The sequence below is a fragment of the Cavia porcellus genome, unplaced genomic scaffold, assembly GCF_034190915.1.
Source record: "Cavia porcellus strain 051 isolate PalLab524CR breed Dunkin Hartley unplaced genomic scaffold, mCavPor4.1 scaffold_2, whole genome shotgun sequence".
NCBI classification, from domain to species: Eukaryota; Metazoa; Chordata; class Mammalia; order Rodentia; family Caviidae; genus Cavia; species Cavia porcellus.
This window is the reverse complement of record NW_026947485.1, coordinates 111959072-111977128: the sequence shown is the minus strand read 5'-3', so window position 1 is coordinate 111977128 and position 18057 is coordinate 111959072. Positions and strand designations below refer to the sequence as shown.

Sequence of the window (18057 nt, the reverse complement as noted above, 5' to 3'; positions counted from 1 at the left end):
TCCATGAAAAATTTTTCATTTTAATATACCTAACAATAATTAAGTGACTGACTTACTCAGAATTTTACTTAGTTGTGCCAAATCAAGTGAAAATGCAGGCATCTAAAAGAAGCCCACAATACGGAAATTATAAAGGGAAAACGTGCACCCTGAAATTCCGAGTCTACAGAATTTTTGGTGTGCGTCCACTATGCACAGCAAGGAGTCAGGGAGTGTAGCGGCCTCTGAGATGGGACAGGAAGTCCCTGCCCACAAGAGGCTTCCAATCCCAGTCGGTCAAAAATAAAAAAAATGTGTCCAAGGCCTCACCTGGTTACTGTAAGAGTCATGTTGTCTGTACAGCCCTTGATTTTGTTCTGAGCTTCCAAGTGCGTCATATTGCTGGTATTTTCCCCATCAATGGCCGTGATTATATCTCCAATACATAAATTAGCTGTGGCAGCTTTGCTTCCAGGAGTGACCTGGTAACAAAGGGGAAAGAAGGGTAGTTACTGTGTGTTCCAAGGAAACCAGGAAGTAACCATCAGGTCAACTGTTCTCTGATTTGAAGCAAAACATTTGAAAAGGAAAGAGGGTTAAAGTCAAGACTTGGAATAGTAATAATCTTGTATATTTATGTTATCACTTACAAACAGTCTTCTTCTATGTGTGATCTCACTGGATTCTTACCACAATCTTGTGAGAAAGGACAAATATCAGACCCCATTTAAAAGACCAGGAAATTGAGGCTTAGAAAGGTTTAAGACTTACCAAGGATCTAGTATATCACTCTCTTACGAGTCATTCAACTAGTCTATTACGAACCCATTAAACGTTGTTACTTCCTTAAATAAGTCACCCATTACATTTTTAAAACACACATACACTTTCAGAGAACATTATGTAAAGTAAATCTTGTATCTATAAAAATCCTAGTATGTTATTATATATGCACAAAAGAAAACTGGAACACTGAACACCAAATTGCTTACTATGATAAATTTCTGTGATGTTTAACAGTGAGTTTGAATTACTTATGTAATTAAAAAAAAACAAAGAATATTTTTAAATATTTTATGTTTAAAACATGGATTTACACTGATTCACTTCTTCCCACCCAAGAAGTTGGCTATGATAAGCATCCTTCCCATAGGTAGATGGTTTTCTGCAAGCTGATGCTTCTAGACCAATGGTTCTAAATTTATAGACCACTGACGCTTGCAAGAAGCCAGTCAGTTACTGCATTTAGTCTGCAAATCCACCTGCCTACCGAGTAGTACAAGTGAACTAAGTATAAATAGCATGTCTTTTATGCATACATACAACTATGTTTCAAGTGAATATAGACTTAGTTTTCAGGAACAAAGTACAAACTCATTTAGAAGTAATACTAACCTCAAAGTAAATGTCTGCTGTTGGGTATTTTCAAAAGCAAATAATACTAAAAATATTTGCATTATCACCCCAGGGTCAGCCCATGACTTTTTTACATCAAAAAAAAAAAAACAAAAAAAAACAAAAAAAAAACTTTCCTGGCTAGGAATACAAGCCACCAGGAACACTGTGGTACTAACAACCCTCAGGTTCTCAGTGCCCACAGTGCTGTGGTTTGTCTCTGAAAAAGTCCTGCTGGTTCCTGGGAACCAATGCAGAAAGATGCAGTAAACACTTGTTACCCTCCACACAACTACCCAGGTTGAGGTCCTCCATGCTACCAAAGCAGATTGTGGGGCCCCATATCTGGTATGGTTTTCAGCATTCTGTTTACCGCCAACCCACACCAAATGCTAACCCCTGTGGAACACTTGGTGTGGGACTACAGTCATAGTTCACTCCCTCATCCTCTCATCAGCACCCTGACCCCACAAAATGAGGGGAATGAACTAATCGTCAAGCTCCCTTCTGCACCAACACATTATGACTTTATCAGGCAAAACTCTCCTGGAATGTGGCAGGATGTGGAAATCGAGACAAAGATCTTGACCTTCTAACCTTCCTCTCTGGCTTTCCCATCATCTGTTTACCAGACATCTGGCATAGAACACGAGAGCCCCCAATTCAAGGTTCAGACCATCTCAGCCAATGAGATGAGAGACAACTGCAGGCTGCTCTTCTTCCAGCCAACATTGCTTCTGAGTACCCAGGGCAGGCAGTACAAACACAGTGCTCTCATGTTTCTGTCCTATCTTCCTGAGAAGGCTGATCTAGTGTGACTTCAAATGTATTCTGCTTTTGCTAAAGGACAATACAGATTCATTTTTTAAATGAATTATTTAAGCACCAAGTGGTGCTTGTTTGGCAGAGGCAAAGGTTCTAGATTGGCAAGAAGGATACTGCCTGCTCAAACTCTTTTACTGTGACAAATCTATCAGTGTTAAACAGCCTTTAGCCAGGCCCAAAGGCAGGGCTTTCCTCCTTACCTTTGTTATGCCACCTGACTGCTGTGCTCTAGCTACAGGGACATCCCCAAGCTCTTTTCCACTTCAAGAACTTAGCTGATTAAGTGACCATCATTCAAGGCTCACCTGAGAAGACTTTTCTGAGAGCCGTTCCTGACCTCCAATCTACAGGGTATCTCTGTCATACTATTAATGCACTCTGTTCTTCTTCACGGTACATGCCACATTCTTTTGGTAAATCCATTTTGGCATGTCACCTTCTCTATTGTAAGAGTAAAGTGTGTGAGGGCAGGTTTGTGTGTCAGGGTCCACAGCCCTCAACAAACATTTATCTGCTGGATAACTAAATCTAAAATATATAGTGTTGTACAAGACGCACTGAGGCTATTTCATTGTGTCCTTTAAAATGAATATTTCAAAATAATCAAAAGTATTTTTCATTTCAAAAATCAAATAATCACCTCCTTTCACATCATTATCCTGGAACGTATCCACTCATGAAACTAACATATTGAGACTAGACAAGAAATAAGGAGTGGTTCAAAAAATAAAATGCAAGTTTCTTTTCACCATCTTATATCAGAACATTCCTTCCCAACAAGACCCGGACAAGCTAAAACCAGTCTGACAAGCCCCAAGCCTGAGTAATCAAGACCTAGTCATCCTATCTGTCATTAGTCTGATTTCATTCCTTTTCTTTTCTTTAGTCTTTCTTCTTTGTTTACTTTTCTTTTTATTTTTAAGTCAAACTAATAGGAATCCAAAGGAAATCTTGGAGAGTTACATGACAGTGTCATCAAATGGCACACACACATGTAATTACTCATAAACAGATTAAGTGCACATGCTTTCATGAGCCATACCTTCTTGGGGAAAAAAACATATTTATGTAAATAAATTATGGATTCAGCCTTTTACAAAGCTTTTTCATATGCACAATCCTCTTTTGAGATAATAATAATGACGAGTTCACTATAAAGAGATAACTTTACAAGTAAAGAAAAAAAGACAAGTTGTGATGGGTTCAATTTCACAAATAAAGGCTTAGGCCTGAATTTAAAACTGTATCTCATTTCAAATTAAATCCTATTCTGCTTTAGCAAACTGCCAAAACATACTTGAAACCAACAGAGCCAAAGAAAAATTCAGGGGTCTGCAAGGACTGGAGTGTCACAGCCCACTTTTGATTGGGCACCTCCCCGGCATAGGACAACTGCTCTGTACTTGTGCAGTGCCCAGGACCCACCCTTTATAAAATCTGCAAATTGCAACCTAGAGCTGAAATGGACTAAGGAGAGAAGGACTGTGCCTCACTATTGAAGAGTTCCTATTTGGAAAGTGGACCAAAATCATACACTGGAGGGAAGATAGCCTCTTGAGTAAATGGTGCTGAGAACACTGGATATCCACATGGGAAAGACTGAGTCTAGACACACATGCTTCATCTTGTATTGAACTAAAATCAAAATGTATCAAAGATCTAAATTTTAAAACAGAAGCAATCGGCTGGAAGACAAAATAGGTAAAACTCTTCAAGGCATAGGTATAGGCAAGGATTTTCTGAACATGACCCCAATGGATGGAATCACACCAACAACCAACAAATCAAACTAAGAAGCGCCACCAAGAAAATAATCGGCAGAGTGAAAAGACAACCTACAGAAGAGGAAAAAATTTTGCCAGCTATGTATTCCTCAGAAACTATATATATTCCTCATGTCGACTATAGGAAGAACTCAAAAATCTTAGTCTCCCCAAACCAAAAGGCCCAATCGAAAAACGGGCACCCAAAATCAATAGACACTTCTCAAAAAACAACTAAAAATGGCCAGTCAGTACTATATGAAAAAACGTTCCACATTGCTGGCCATTCGAGGAATGCAAATGAAAACAACACTAAGTCTCCATCTCACTTGGAAAGAATAACTATCCCAAGAAATCAAATACTAACAAATACTGACAAGACTGCAAGAGTGGGGTGGGGTGTCTTTTCACAGCGCTGGTGATAATCACTTCCAGGATCGGTATGAAGAGTACTCAAGAAACTAAAAACAGAAATTCCATTTAACTAGATATTCATTCCTCTTCTAGGTCTCTTCCCACAGGAGTTAAAGTTATCATATTACAGTGACACATGCATTCCCATGTTTATAGCAACACAATTTATAATAGTTAAATCTTGGAAACAGCCTATATGCCTATTAACAGATGAATCAAAGGAAATGTGGTATTTATATGCAATGGAGTATTACTATGCCAGAAAAAAGCTTGAAGTATTTGTAGGAAATGGATACACTTTGAGACCTTAATGTTAAGTGATATAAATCACACACATAAGTTTAAATACTGCATGATCTCTCTTACATGAGAAATCCAAAGTATAAATAGCAAAATAAGTGACAGATAATAGGAAACAGGGAGATCTTTTTCAAATGGGAAGGACACTAAGAGATGGAAGCAAGGGGGAGAGAAGGAAGGAAAAGGGGATTTTTTTTTTAAAAGAAATAATGCTTTTGCAAATAGGAAGGTAGAGGGACAGGGAGCAGTGGAAGGGGAAGGGAACAAAAACAGAATTAAAATGTGTTACATACATATACAAAGTCCCCACAGTACATGCAATCATTACGTATTACAAACATGTACATTTTAAAATTTTAAGTGAAAAAAATCATTTCTAAACAGAAAAGAGTTCCTCTGAAATGGTGGATTCTAGTTACTGCTATTTATTACTACATCAGAAACATAATCGGAAGACTGGTCATCAGCTAATGAGTGTTTATTATGTGCCAAGCTCAATCTAAGTGTTTAGCAAGGGTTAATTTATAATCTCCCCATGACACAATCAGGCAGACAGCATTAGTTGTGTCATCACAGGTGGTTAGAACCAGCTCATGATGGCATTTGCTTCAATTTCTAAAGAAGAAATGCCATACTCCCCTCCAAAGAAATAAACCCATTCAATGAACTCCCCAAAATACATTTGCCTGATTTCTTTCTTAAGCGACCCTAGAACTAGAGCACACAATTCTTGCTGGAAGAAAGAAAATGGGTTTAGGTATAAAAGTTTCCACTAATTTTTTGGCAATTTACCATTTTCTGCAGTATTCATCATGTCACCCTCACCCTTCGGCCCAGGCCCCTGGGCAGGCACTGGTTGCCTGGAGGTCAACTTAAACACCTCTCTACACTACAGGTGTACGACATGTCTTCACAGCATGTGCACTGTTGCCTAGGTTCTGAGCACTGGGTTTTTCAAGATTTTAATTTTTCTTCTACATGATGCAGAATAGGACTATGATGCAACTCTAACATTTCCTTCGATTTCAACCCCCTCCCTGGTAATACAGCAGTGATCAAAATATACAGGAAATGCTTAGCTTTTTAGAAATTTATTACAGTAGAGAATACATTGCCACTGAGATGCTCCTTCATTTCTTCCCTCAGTGTCTCTATGAGGGGTGATCAAACACATGGCAAGTGCTGCTGGCGAGTGCCATCTGATGTAAAAACAGCCTTCAGAAGCACTGTGGTGTGTCTTCGTCTGTCTTACTCACTGGGTCAGGCACCACGCAACTCCCTCAGTCAAAATGAAAGGTAAGCACTTTAAATTAATTCAGGACATTGTAGCAGTCATAACAGCATAACTGTTTGCATCAAAGAGGCATTCCAGAACTACTTCAGAAAGTAGCAAGTATGATGGGAACTGAGGGGGAGTATTCTCAGGACTATCAGTGGCAATGTGTCTTTCACAGTAATAAATTTTTAAAATTTAAATGTTTGCCATATTTTTTAACAAACCTTACAATGGCATGTTTCTATTTCAGCTCTCCCCTGTTCTTTTCTTTCTCTTGTTCACTAACTCATCAAACATCCTTACATACACCCTGGAAGATAGTATAGATTGTTAGTTAAAATGTGGTTTCTGGAGTCAGAAGGTGAGGGTTTAAATCCTGTCTCAGAAACCAGGGAGCTGGGGGTCCTCCATGTGCTTTGCTCTTCTTAATCTATTTGACAGGGATGAAAATAACAGTCCTGACACCAACAGACTGTTGTGATGATGCCATGAGACCACTAAGACACTGCACACTCTGAAAGCTCTAAAAACACACGAGATTTTATTTGTAGATGTCAAGAGCTACACAAGCCACTGAATACAGCTGTGAAAAGGACAGTTCTGGCCATCAAGGAGTTCATAATCTACAGAGCACACAGAATATGGTCAACAGGTAACGAATGATATGTTCTCATCAGTGAGGCAATGGAAGCCAAAGGTGGGGTCAAACAGATTCCCTGAAACAGGTATTGCTTAAAACTGCAAAGCCACATAAGGAGGCACAAAAGAACATGCTAAGTTCCAGGAACAGCATGTAGACTAGTATGGATGAAACACAAGAAGCAAAGGGAAGGGAAGGGGGCCAGAAGAATAGGATAGGGCCATAATACACAGTCCTGTTCTGGTGATGACAAAGACCAACAAAGGAACTGAAACACAGCATGTGACATGTCCAGTTATAGCTAAGAAACAACCACTGTGCCTTAGCCCTGCATCTGACAAATATTCTCACAGGCAGATGGAACTGGAGACGTTGCGAGGTCGCCCACTCATCCTTGAGGGGAGTCACTCCCTTAGAGAACTTTCAGGAGATAGTCCTACCTAAAAGTTCATGTTCTACTGACAGATACATACGGTTCCTTTAACCCTCAATGCTTAGCAACTGAAAACTGGAGTCCCATGAAGTGAAGTCAGCCCATAATGTAAGGTTCATTTTTTGTTTTAAATTACCTATCAATGTTGACTTACTGGTAAATTTCACATAAACTCCAAATTCTGTGCTTGAAAATTAGAAAAGCTGGAAATTCTGGTCTTGAAGTCCCAGTGGCACAGCCAGCACTGAGGTGTGCCTCTAGATGAGGCACATAACCGCCACTTAGCCACCACCCCCATCTCACTTTTACTACCCCCAACTCAGAAACCCAGTACCAGCTGCCATTTACATCATTCTTGCAGTTACTGATATTTTACTACCTAACCTTCTAGTCAAAATTCATTTATAGCCAGGTGTGGTAGTGCACACTGGTAGTCCCAGCACTTGGGAGACTAAGGTAGGAGGATCACTGTGGGTTTTAGGTCACGAGCTACATGGTGAATTCAAGGCCAGACTGCACTACATAGAAAGACTCTATCTCAAAAAAGCACAGGCTGGGGGTTTAGCTCATTGGCACAAGTGCCTGCCTGGCAAGTGAAAGGTTATGAGCTCAATTCCTGGTTCAAAAAAAAAAAAAGAAAGAAAAAAACAACTCATTTATATCTCCTCCCAGTCCCTATATACAAATGAATTTATATGGCCACTGACTCAGTTAGAAAGTTTCATAAAGAATAATTACATGTATAAATACATTATGACATGTTTGGCTCAATTCCAAGAACATGTACTCACTCCTGAATTTCTTAGGAAGAAATTCTAAGAAAAGCAAAGAAATGAAATATTTTATGGGAAGAATTACCAGATACTCAAACATGTACTCAGGACGGTAACTGATTTCTCTAGCTTAATGAAAAACATCACATTTTGTTCTCAAAAGTATTCCAGCCTGGAAGATAAACTGTACTGTTGTTCTGATGATACAGAAATGGAGGTTACAATCAAATATTTATCAATTGCAATTCTAATGCAGAACTTTTCTTCCCCACTTTTTTCCCTTCTAATGGAGGAAACAAATTCTGTGACTTACTTGTACACAAGTTGGCAAGTTAATTTATAGAGTCCTCATGGAACACTGCTAACCTAACCCCTTAGCATCTGAACTTTGGGCCAGAAATCATCACAGTGCACCAGTGACTCAGAGAAAATCATACTATTTGCAAGGATGAGTAAACTGTTTCCAAACAAATTAGTCATCAGATCCCCAGAAGGCAAGGATTAAAGTTAGAGATACAGCTTTACCTCCACTTCAGATCTACCAAAGAAGATCTACCCAGAAAAATCCAGAAATTATTTCTTTTCATATTTTGAGCTAGTTTTAACCCAGGACCTCACTCATGCTAAGCATACACTATAATACTAAGCTATAAGCCCCTAGCCCTTAATCTATATATCTTTAAAGATTACCAGAAAAGTCTAATGCTCATCGACTTTGAAAAACTTAAGGGAGATGTTGACTACCACCCCCCAAGCTCTCTCGCTGAATGAAGGTACCAGGTAGACAAAAAAAACTTCGATGTTAAAATCTTGGCCCCTCCGGAAAGAACTTAATGTCAGCACAGAGAAGGCATCTGAAAAAAAATGTTTATTTCTCTTTTATCAAAACAGGCTATAAATAAGTAAATAAATAAATCCTCTGTATTGCTGGTTAACCTCTCTGAAGGTGCTACGCAAAAGGCACATTAAGTAATTTCAATCCTGATGTCTAACTCAAAGTGGCTCCCATTTTGCCTTGGCCAGAAAAGGCATACTTAAGTACGGCATGCAGTTACAGGAAACATGTTCTTGGTACACTGCACATTCCTCTTGGATGTTCCAAATTTTGTTAAATCATATGTGTGTTGTATTTTAAACATTATAAATGTGGTGTTATAAATCACTTAAATTCTATCCTGCCAAGTAGCTAAGCAAGACAGCATAAATATAGTAATCATAGTTATGACTTGATATTATATAAAACACATCCAGGATAAAGAAATGTTAAATTCAAGTCAATCTCAAAGTCAGAGCATCACCTATATCAAAATATTTAGGTATACATTTGACAAATTTTAAGCAAAGGGACAACATAGGACCCACCCCTGTGGTATGGCAAGTGGAACTTGAACTCTCTTCCTTCAGACTCTTCTGGCTCACTGTTTGTGGACTCAGGCTGTGATTCAGACTTTGAAGCCACACCACAGCCACAGAAGCTGTATGGCTGTTTATAGGATGACCTGAAAATAAGACTGCTTCCAAATACTCCTGGTTAGTCTATACCATTTGCTCAAGGAAATGTGGCAATTGAATAATCTAGGTTCCTTAATCAAGGGTTACTTCAAAATGAAGAAACTGCTCTCTCTTAGTCTCAAAGATCAGTGACCATTTCTTAGCTAGGAAAAAAAAATCAGGTGTCAAAACAGAAATACTCTGACCAACTTCTTAAGTAAGAAGTCACCAAGTTGCTCAAGTTTTCAAATTGCACCTATCTATAAACAGTATAAGCTTTAAATGCCTCTAACAACTACAAGTCATTATCCAAAACTTAATCGCTACACATTGGGCAAGTTACTATGACACAATTTCTTCACTGATCAAATGAAATTTATAATGGTAGCAATCTTGTTAGGTTATTTGAAGGGTTAAATAACACTTCATTTGTAAGGGGTTTAAAACAATATGGGCACATAATAAGCACTTAATACATAGTAGCTACCATTAAAATCTTTTTAATGGTGCATTAAACCATTAACTATATTCAAATGCCTTCTCTGTATTAGCCATAGTGCTGGGCTCTCCATACACATCACCTTAATCCCCGCTAAACTTGGAGAACAAGTACTGTTATTCCCATTTTACAAATGAGGACATCGAATTTTCAGATGCTAGCCTGCTCAAGGGTACATGAGCTAATAAATGAACAAAGTATGGTTTAGAACCCACATCAAGCTAAAACCAAAAAGGTACTTCCCCACAAAATCAAGGTGTCTTTAATACTTGATTTGTTGAAGTAAAAACAAAACAGAAAACACCAATGAAACCTAAGTAACTCATCATGATATAGTAATTTGACTTTAGAAATGTAATGTAAGGAGACTAGGGATTTAGCTCAGCCGTTTAAGTACCTGCCTGGTAAGTGTGACATTGAGTTTGATCCCCAGGACCTCCCCCCAAAAAATTGCAATAAATATGAAAAGGAGCCAGAAAGTTTTGCAGTCAACCATTAAGAGTATTTACCTCCTAAAAGCAAAATTAAGAAAAACGTTTACCTCATGGTTTCCCTGATTTGCATTATTTGATTTTTGAAGCTTTAGGTTTCTAAGTAAACTTTATTGAAATATAACATACATACAAACAATAACACAAATTGTAACTGTAAAACCCAATGTATTCTCACAAAAAGAACACACCAATGGAAATAACACCAGGTAAAAGAAACAGAACATGACCTGAGCTTCCACAAACCTCCTGACAAAGATTTATCCTGATCCTCAATTCTAATACTGTAGATTAAGCTTGCTCAGTTTTATATAACTAGAATCACACGGTATTTTCTCTATACCCTTATTTCTGTCATCTTTCTCATAATATCATATGTGTGTGTCTCTTATTCATGCCACTGTGGAAACTGTAATCCTTTTATTTTCATTGCTGTGTTCTGTATCATGTCACCATTTATTTACCCATTTTATTGTAAGATATTTGGATTGTTTCAAATTTGGGGCTGCCATGAATAGCGCACTTTGGAAATTTCAAACGTCCTTTGGTGTTCATGTGGACCCATTTTTCTGAGCACTTAATTGAAACTGCTGGGCTATAGAATATAGATACATTTAGCTTTAGAAGCATGAAAATTTTTTATAATTTTTAAATAGTAGCTGCAAATAATTATTGCATCTTCTGAATATATTATATCTGTATACATATGAGACATCTTTATCTTATATAGGTCATATCTATGTCCATATTGTCTTATATATTTTACTTGATATGATACAGATATATATCAACAAAAATTAGGCCCAGAGCCCTTGGTCATGAACTATGTGTTTTTCAGAAAGTCATTTTTCATGTTTATGGCAGTACCAAGAAGGCAGTGTGCTGTTCCTACAACAGCACACCACAGATTTCAGATATGGATGAGCATTCCAAATTCACTCACAGTGACACTAACATCAGTATAAAATTACACAAGGTATTAAGAGCCAGACAAGAATTATCTTTTTTGTCTTAGGTTCTCGTGGGTATGCCGCATTTTGAACCTGGTCTGGTCTCCACGGGTAGATCTACTCACTACTAGTTAACTTTATTTGCCACAAAAACTGTTCCCAAATCCCTTCCTAGCCAAGCAGACACTCTCCAACTTGCACTGCCTTTCCACCCTCAACTGTCCACATGGGTCTGAAACCCACAACTGATACACACTTCCTCCAGTGGGGCCATGGCTGCTGCTCTACAGGAAGAACCGGAAGAGGGGACGCCATTCACTGTGACATTCCGGGCTGAGACCTTCCGGAAACTGTATAGTCATTCGGTCAACCCCGGCAAGCGCCAGTCTCCAGGGCTAGGAAGCTGGGAAGGCTCTCCCCTCATCTTGATGCCTGTACCACCATTAGCACTTTTTGGAGATATATCCTGGGCAATACCATTAGCAAGGGAATACTGACAGCTATGGCTTCTCAGCAGGCAGAATACAGCAGTTAAAGCTGGCCTGAGAGTCACTCAGCTTGGCTTCACAATCTAGCTTTGCGATGTACTGACTTTGGGTCCTGTGTCCCTCTCTCACAGGCTTTGGGGAATCAGGAAGAAGATAGTACAAGTGCAAGTTAACATAGACCAGGCATTCAAAAACATGTTAGCAATTAAAATATTATTATGGACTGGAAATTGAGACTATACAGGCTTTGAAGACAGATTGTGCAGCTACTCATCACTTTACAATGCAGCCAAAGTACTTAATGTTTCTGTCTAGTTTTTCTTATCTGTAAAATGGGGTTCTAAATTGTATCTGCCTTAAATATACTTGTAAGAATCAGTGAGAGAATAGACTAAACACTTAGAATAGTGCCTGGTGTAAAAAAAGTACTAGTTTTTTTTTTTTCTTAATTTTAAAAACCAAAACAGAAAAAAGGATAGAAACAATATAGAATTTCAAAAAAAAGTAGTAAATTAACACTAGTTAATATATTGCATATTGTTACTTTAAAAGTAGTTGTTCAGGTTTTAAAATTTAGGCATGAAAAAATGATCAAACCAGCAATGAAAGCATAAACATTTTTTGATGAACTAATAGAAATTAGCAGTATAATCTATCTTGTGTGTGTGTGTGTGTGTGTGTGTATATATATATATATATATATACACACACAAACACATATACATGTATACCTATATACATATAATATTTTCCCTGCTTCCTTTTCTCCTTTCCTCTATTCCAGTTGTTCCTTCCTTTTGAGCACTTTCTTTCCCTTTCATTTTCACAATATCTGTTGTACATTTTGGATCTGGCACTCCACATGCCAAAGACTGAAACTAGACCCATGTCTATCACCATGTAGTAAACTAAAATCAAAATGGATCAAAGATCTAAATATTAAAATAGAAACAATAAACCTACTAGAAGATAAAGTACATAGAAATCTTGAAGACATAGGGGTAGGCAGAGAATTCATGAACAAAACACAAACTGCAAAGGAAACACTTCAAAGAATCAACAACTGGGATCTCATTGAAAAATTTTTGCACTTCTAAATGTTTTAACTGTAACTATTACAAGTGAATCAAATAAATATTTTTCATACATATCTTTTCCATGTAAATGAATATGCTTTGATTAACAGAACATAAGTTCATCTTAAAATATTCCTGAATTGACTTAACTTATGGTGGAATATACAACTAATACTGTAAGACACTGGATCATTGTAACTATGAAAAAAACTAGGCTCTTAATTACAAGAAGATAAGAGTATTGTTGGCTTTTATCATTTTATTCTATCATTACAGGGAATTAAGTACAACCAACAGCACATAATTTGTACAAGGTCACTCCCTGAGGTGCCTAGCTTGAGTGCTTGACATGGAGATTACCACCTAACTCTAGACACCAGCAAGCCATTTTCCTGATACCTACTAGAAGTCAATTTTCCTTTAAAAAGTCATTTTCTCACAAAGCTACCTTTACATATATTTAACCAGTCCTACCTTCCTCTTTACAAAGAAGTCAAATAGTTCAGTAAAGGAAAATTATGAAAATTCAAGTAATTTATCGAACCTGTGGGCACACAGATTTCCTTATCTGTAAAAAGCAAACAATATCAGTTGTCCTCTCCTGTCCACAGAACAGTATAGCAAGCAAGGCATGGCCTAGAAAAGATGCACAGCTTAGAAGCCAGACCCACCCTGATCCTAGGACACAGTAGTGCCTAGTCTTTTCCAGTCCTGATCAACCCAGAAGGGCAGGATCCGAGGAGTGAGGCAACACTTTTTCTGGATCATCTGCCAAGCTGCAATACACCCAAGCCATTCTTCCCTCTCTCCTCTTTAAAAACAAACCAATAAGGTCAGCACCCAGGAGGTTAAAAAAGGAGGGTATCTGGTCAGAGGGTGATAACACAGCTTGATAAATTTCCCATCAGTGGACTCAAGCACCCAGTACATCATATGTCATCTTGACAGTGGATTCAAACACCTAGTACATGTCATTCCCTTGGATTTACCTCCTTCCTCTTTTTTTCTGCATCAGCTTTGATCAGCTAAAACAAGTAATACTTTCTAAGTCAATTTCCCAGAATTAGGGAGTGTAGCATACAGCATGAATACCTAACAAGTGTTTCTAAGGTATTTCTTGCTTTTCTAACCTGACAGACAAAACTCACTCAATTTACCTTCAAGATACGCTACAAAAATCTACTTGAACCTGGAAATCCCTCTTTAAAATCAGGAAAGATACTCTGGCTACAGTGCATCCATTATTAAGCACCCGTTGGGACCTAGAACTCAGGAGGCAAATCAGCAGCTCTTCAACTAAGAGCATTCCCTTATCTCTCGTCCTACCTCTTCCTATCTCATCCTAGGTCTTTTATCAGTTGCTGGGAGAGAAAAACAGTCAACAAACTCAGCAGCAATTCTGGCCTGGGTGTGGATACTCTGAAGGTTTCCCCTAAAGCAACTGAAGGAAATAAGAAATTACATAGGGGAAAAAGAAAATCCAAGGAGACAGACAACTGTAGGGTTGGAACAGGAAATGACAGGGAAAAAAATCTAGGGAACAGTAGCAAATATAGGCTGAATCATTAAGGAGTCCAAGGCAGGTGATTAATTTATGTCCATTTAAAGTTGAAAGCCTGGGCAATGATTTTCAGTTTCTCATAATAACACAGATGAAAATATTAAGGACTACAGAAGCTATTAGCACACGCAAGAAAACACATACACACACACGTGTTCCACATAAATCTGTTCAGAAATGGGCAAAATTAAGCCACGGTGTTCAAAACGCCTATTTAGATGCCAAAGCTATGAAGAAAAGCAAGAAAGTTATTGCTCCAAGTCAGAATATGGCCACACTATCAAGCCCCGGATGCTACCAATGTTCTATTTCTTGGTCTGGGTGGTGACTATAAGTGTTTGCTTTACAATCATTTGAATGCATTTATATGTTATGACTTTCTTGTTTCACAACAAAAGTAAGTTAGAATAAGAAATTATTTGAAATAAATAAGACTGAGGTATTATATTCAAAAGCTTTGGCAGTTTACTGAAAGAATGAAGCCACGGCCAGAATAATTCACACAAGAGAAAGCAAACATAGCTATTTAAGTAGAAGACATTCCTCTCCCAGCCTAATTTTATGGTTTGCTTTGGTGTGGAGATTTCCAGGTCTACATATACAAAACTATGCTAGCAAACTACCTGCCCAAGAAAGTAAATGCAGCACACCCATCACTCAGAAGGTATGTACAGTTCTCTGTCAGTGCTCACATCTCCTCATCTTTATTCATTGTTTGCACAGTACTCTCACATACCTTAACTGGCAGACAAGAGCTGGTATTATGCCTGTTGCAGTGATTAAAAAAAAAAAAGGTACAGTAGCTTCACACAATAGACCGTTCACGCTGTGTACAAATCCAGTAAGAAGCAGACAGCAGAACAGATCCAGATCTTGGGTCACACTATGTTCCCTTTATGACACTGACTGTCTCATTCCTCAGATGTGAACAGGCTCACATTTTCTCCGTGTGTAAATAATGAGATGAAGAGACACATTACTGTTAGCATCAGAATGTCACCACTAAGTCACTTTCACTTTTCAATTAACGCACTTACCAAAGGCATTAGAAAGATTACCTTCTCTCATTAGGCCACAACCACTTTGTGAATGAACTGTATCTTCTCATTTCTGAAGATACACAGTTTCTGGCATACAGTATGTGCTCACTGAACATGTGCATATATCACAAATTAATTAATTAATTAACACATGAGAGTACAAAACAATGAATTCACAGTGGGGTCGCTATCACTCAGTACCAACATTTCTGCATAGTGCCACCTACATTAAGACTTTTAAAAGCAGCCAAAATGACAGGCAGTAACTGACCTTTTAATAGATTGCCAATACAATCTTTTTAAAAAGTTCATGTCACCTATAAATCTCAGAAGTAGAGAGGGCTGACAGGTTAATTATAGACACAAAAGCAGGGACAAATAGACTATGAGGTAATGGAGTCTCAATGTACAAAAGTAACGCCTCCTTGGACCAGCATTTATGAACAAGCCTGCGAGGGTGCAGCAGGCACAGCCAGGTGCAGATCTGTACTGGGCGTGGGTCCGGGGTCTAGATTTCAAAGGCACATTTTCTGTGCTTGAAGAATCTGGCTGCAGCCTGGGAAGACAAGGTGAACTTCTGAGAATAATCTAAGAGGTCTGTGTGGGACATGGCAGAAAGATGGAAGACAAGACCATCAACCTGGACTGCCTGCTCCTTTTGGAGAGGGATGGTCCGAGATCTCCCGACTGGGCCAGGCCTACCCAGAGGCACTGTAGCTGGCAGAGAAGCCAAGAGGAGGGTTCTCCTTCTGCACCTCCCACCCAACTCCTGCTGCTGAAGAAGCTTAACTCGGAAGGGCCTATTGGGATTCTTTCCACATCAACTCTTTCCCCAACCTCCCAGAAAACAAAAAGCCACAACAAAAGATGGCTATATTGGGGCTGGGGATTTAGCTCAGCGGCATAAGCACCTGCCTTGCAAGCAGACAGTCTGAGTTCGATCCCGGGTACCGATAAAAAAATGAAAAAGACAAAAAAAAAAAAAAGATGGCTATATAGAAGTGTGAGAAGACAAGCTTAAGACCAGCTTGGTCTTAAGAATGGGATGTGCTGCCTCTGGGGATTACATGGTCATGGCCAGGTCAAAATGCTTTTTTACTCCGGTTTATTCGATTTCAGAAGACAGACAGTTACTGACTCCTTCTTAGCCACAGGTACTGAATATGCCGACTTTCAGTGCACTGGCAACTTTGCGTTAGGCCCAGACCACACTGGCCATAGCCTGGGCCTTCAAACAGAGTCTGGGTCTCTCCGGGAGGTTCCGTTTAATTTAGGGGCCAGCAGTCTTGGATGAAACACTCTCAGGTGTGAGGTTTCTCTAAGTTATCAAGCATCACCACCACACACAGTACCCACTGTGAGCTGCAGTACCCACACACCCCGTGAAGCAAATGGGCTGATCGTTGATAATCTGGGAGTACCAAAGCATTTTTCGCAGCTAAAAGGGCGTCTTTGGTTTTATACGAACCCCAAACCCTGGCATTAAGGAGTTGAGATACGGTTAATGATCAAGTTCAAAAAGTGAAAAACTGCTCCACTTTCCTTTTTTAAATGACTCCTATCTAACCCTACCATGCACTTCACTCCAGCTCACTTCCTAGGACTCTCCTGGCGCCTCGAATTGCCGCAGCGCAGTGCACTGGCGGCGACAGTCGTCTCCAAACCAGGGACAAAGCGCGTCAGTCCAGTCGCCGCGACGCGCTTCCGGGGCGAAGAAAGAAAGCTTCGCCCAGGCTGTGGCGCACTCTCCGCGGGCCCCCGCGGCCGGCTCGCCGCGAGCGCAACGAATGGGCAGCGGCGGCGGTAGGAGCGCGCTGCGCACCTGGACGCTCCCGCGGTCCGGTCCCCAGGTCCCTCCGGTGCGCCCCTCTCCCGCGCGCCTTCCACGCTGCTCTTACCCGAGAAATGGCGAGAGGCTGCTCGAAGTCTTTTCCACCCACGAGGCGAAAGCCCCACGGGCCCGGGCCGTGAAGGACGATCTGCTGGGTAGCCATGGAGCTGCGTAGACGGCGACTCCGGGGACAGCGGAGAGAGCGGCAAGACGCGCTGGGATCCCAGAGCAGCTCCGGGAGAAAGAGCGCGCGGCCCAGGAAGCTTGGAGCGGGCGGAGCTGGGCTGCGGCGCAGGCGGGGACGGCTCCGCCCAGTTCGCGTTGCAGCCGCTCCCCGCCGGGCCAGACCGCTGCCCACCCCGCTCTGGCGGAGAACCGTCAGGGGCCTGCAGCCGCAGCCGGAATCTGTCCCCAAAGTCTGCCAACAAGTGAGCCCCGGGGTCCCCGCAACACCGCCCCTCCCACCAGTCTCCCAGCTCCTTAGGCGAGCGCTCCATAAGAGCGAAGCCGAACCACACAGAGCGCGAGCCTGACAGAGGCGCACTTGGTGCTTTGCAAAAGTTGAAAAGATGGTGCTGAGGTCAGCTCTACTCTTTTGCTTTTTGGAGATGATAATAATGTTTGAAATGTGCTTTCGGGTAATCTCATTTGATTCTGTTAGCCTGAGCTTTTAGTGAATCTGCTAGTAGTTTAAGAAGACTTGCCCTAGGGTAGGCAACTCATTGGAGTTGTATCTGGACTACTGCCCAGGAGAATAGTTCCTGGAACTTATTTTAGTGCTAATGAAACCTTTGTAAGGGGTTATAATTGAGCTTCCAAGAGATTCCTGGAA

The 18057-nt window shown here is 40.2% G+C and overlaps 1 protein-coding gene across 1 annotated transcript in view; it reads right to left on the bottom strand.

Annotated features, from left to right (window-relative positions):
- Positions 1-17495, bottom strand: part of Pdlim1 (PDZ and LIM domain 1) — a 47795-nt gene extending 30300 nt beyond the window's left edge. Inside the window, exons 1-2 of the mRNA XM_003479759.5 lie at positions 17293-17495; positions 310-461 (exon numbers count right to left, since the gene is read on the bottom strand). Of these exons, the coding sequence (XP_003479807.1) occupies positions 310-461; positions 17293-17388 (248 nt within the window). The 5' untranslated portion in view covers positions 17389-17495. The remainder of the gene's footprint in view (positions 1-309; positions 462-17292) is intronic.
- Between the last annotated feature and the right edge of the window lie 562 nt (positions 17496-18057).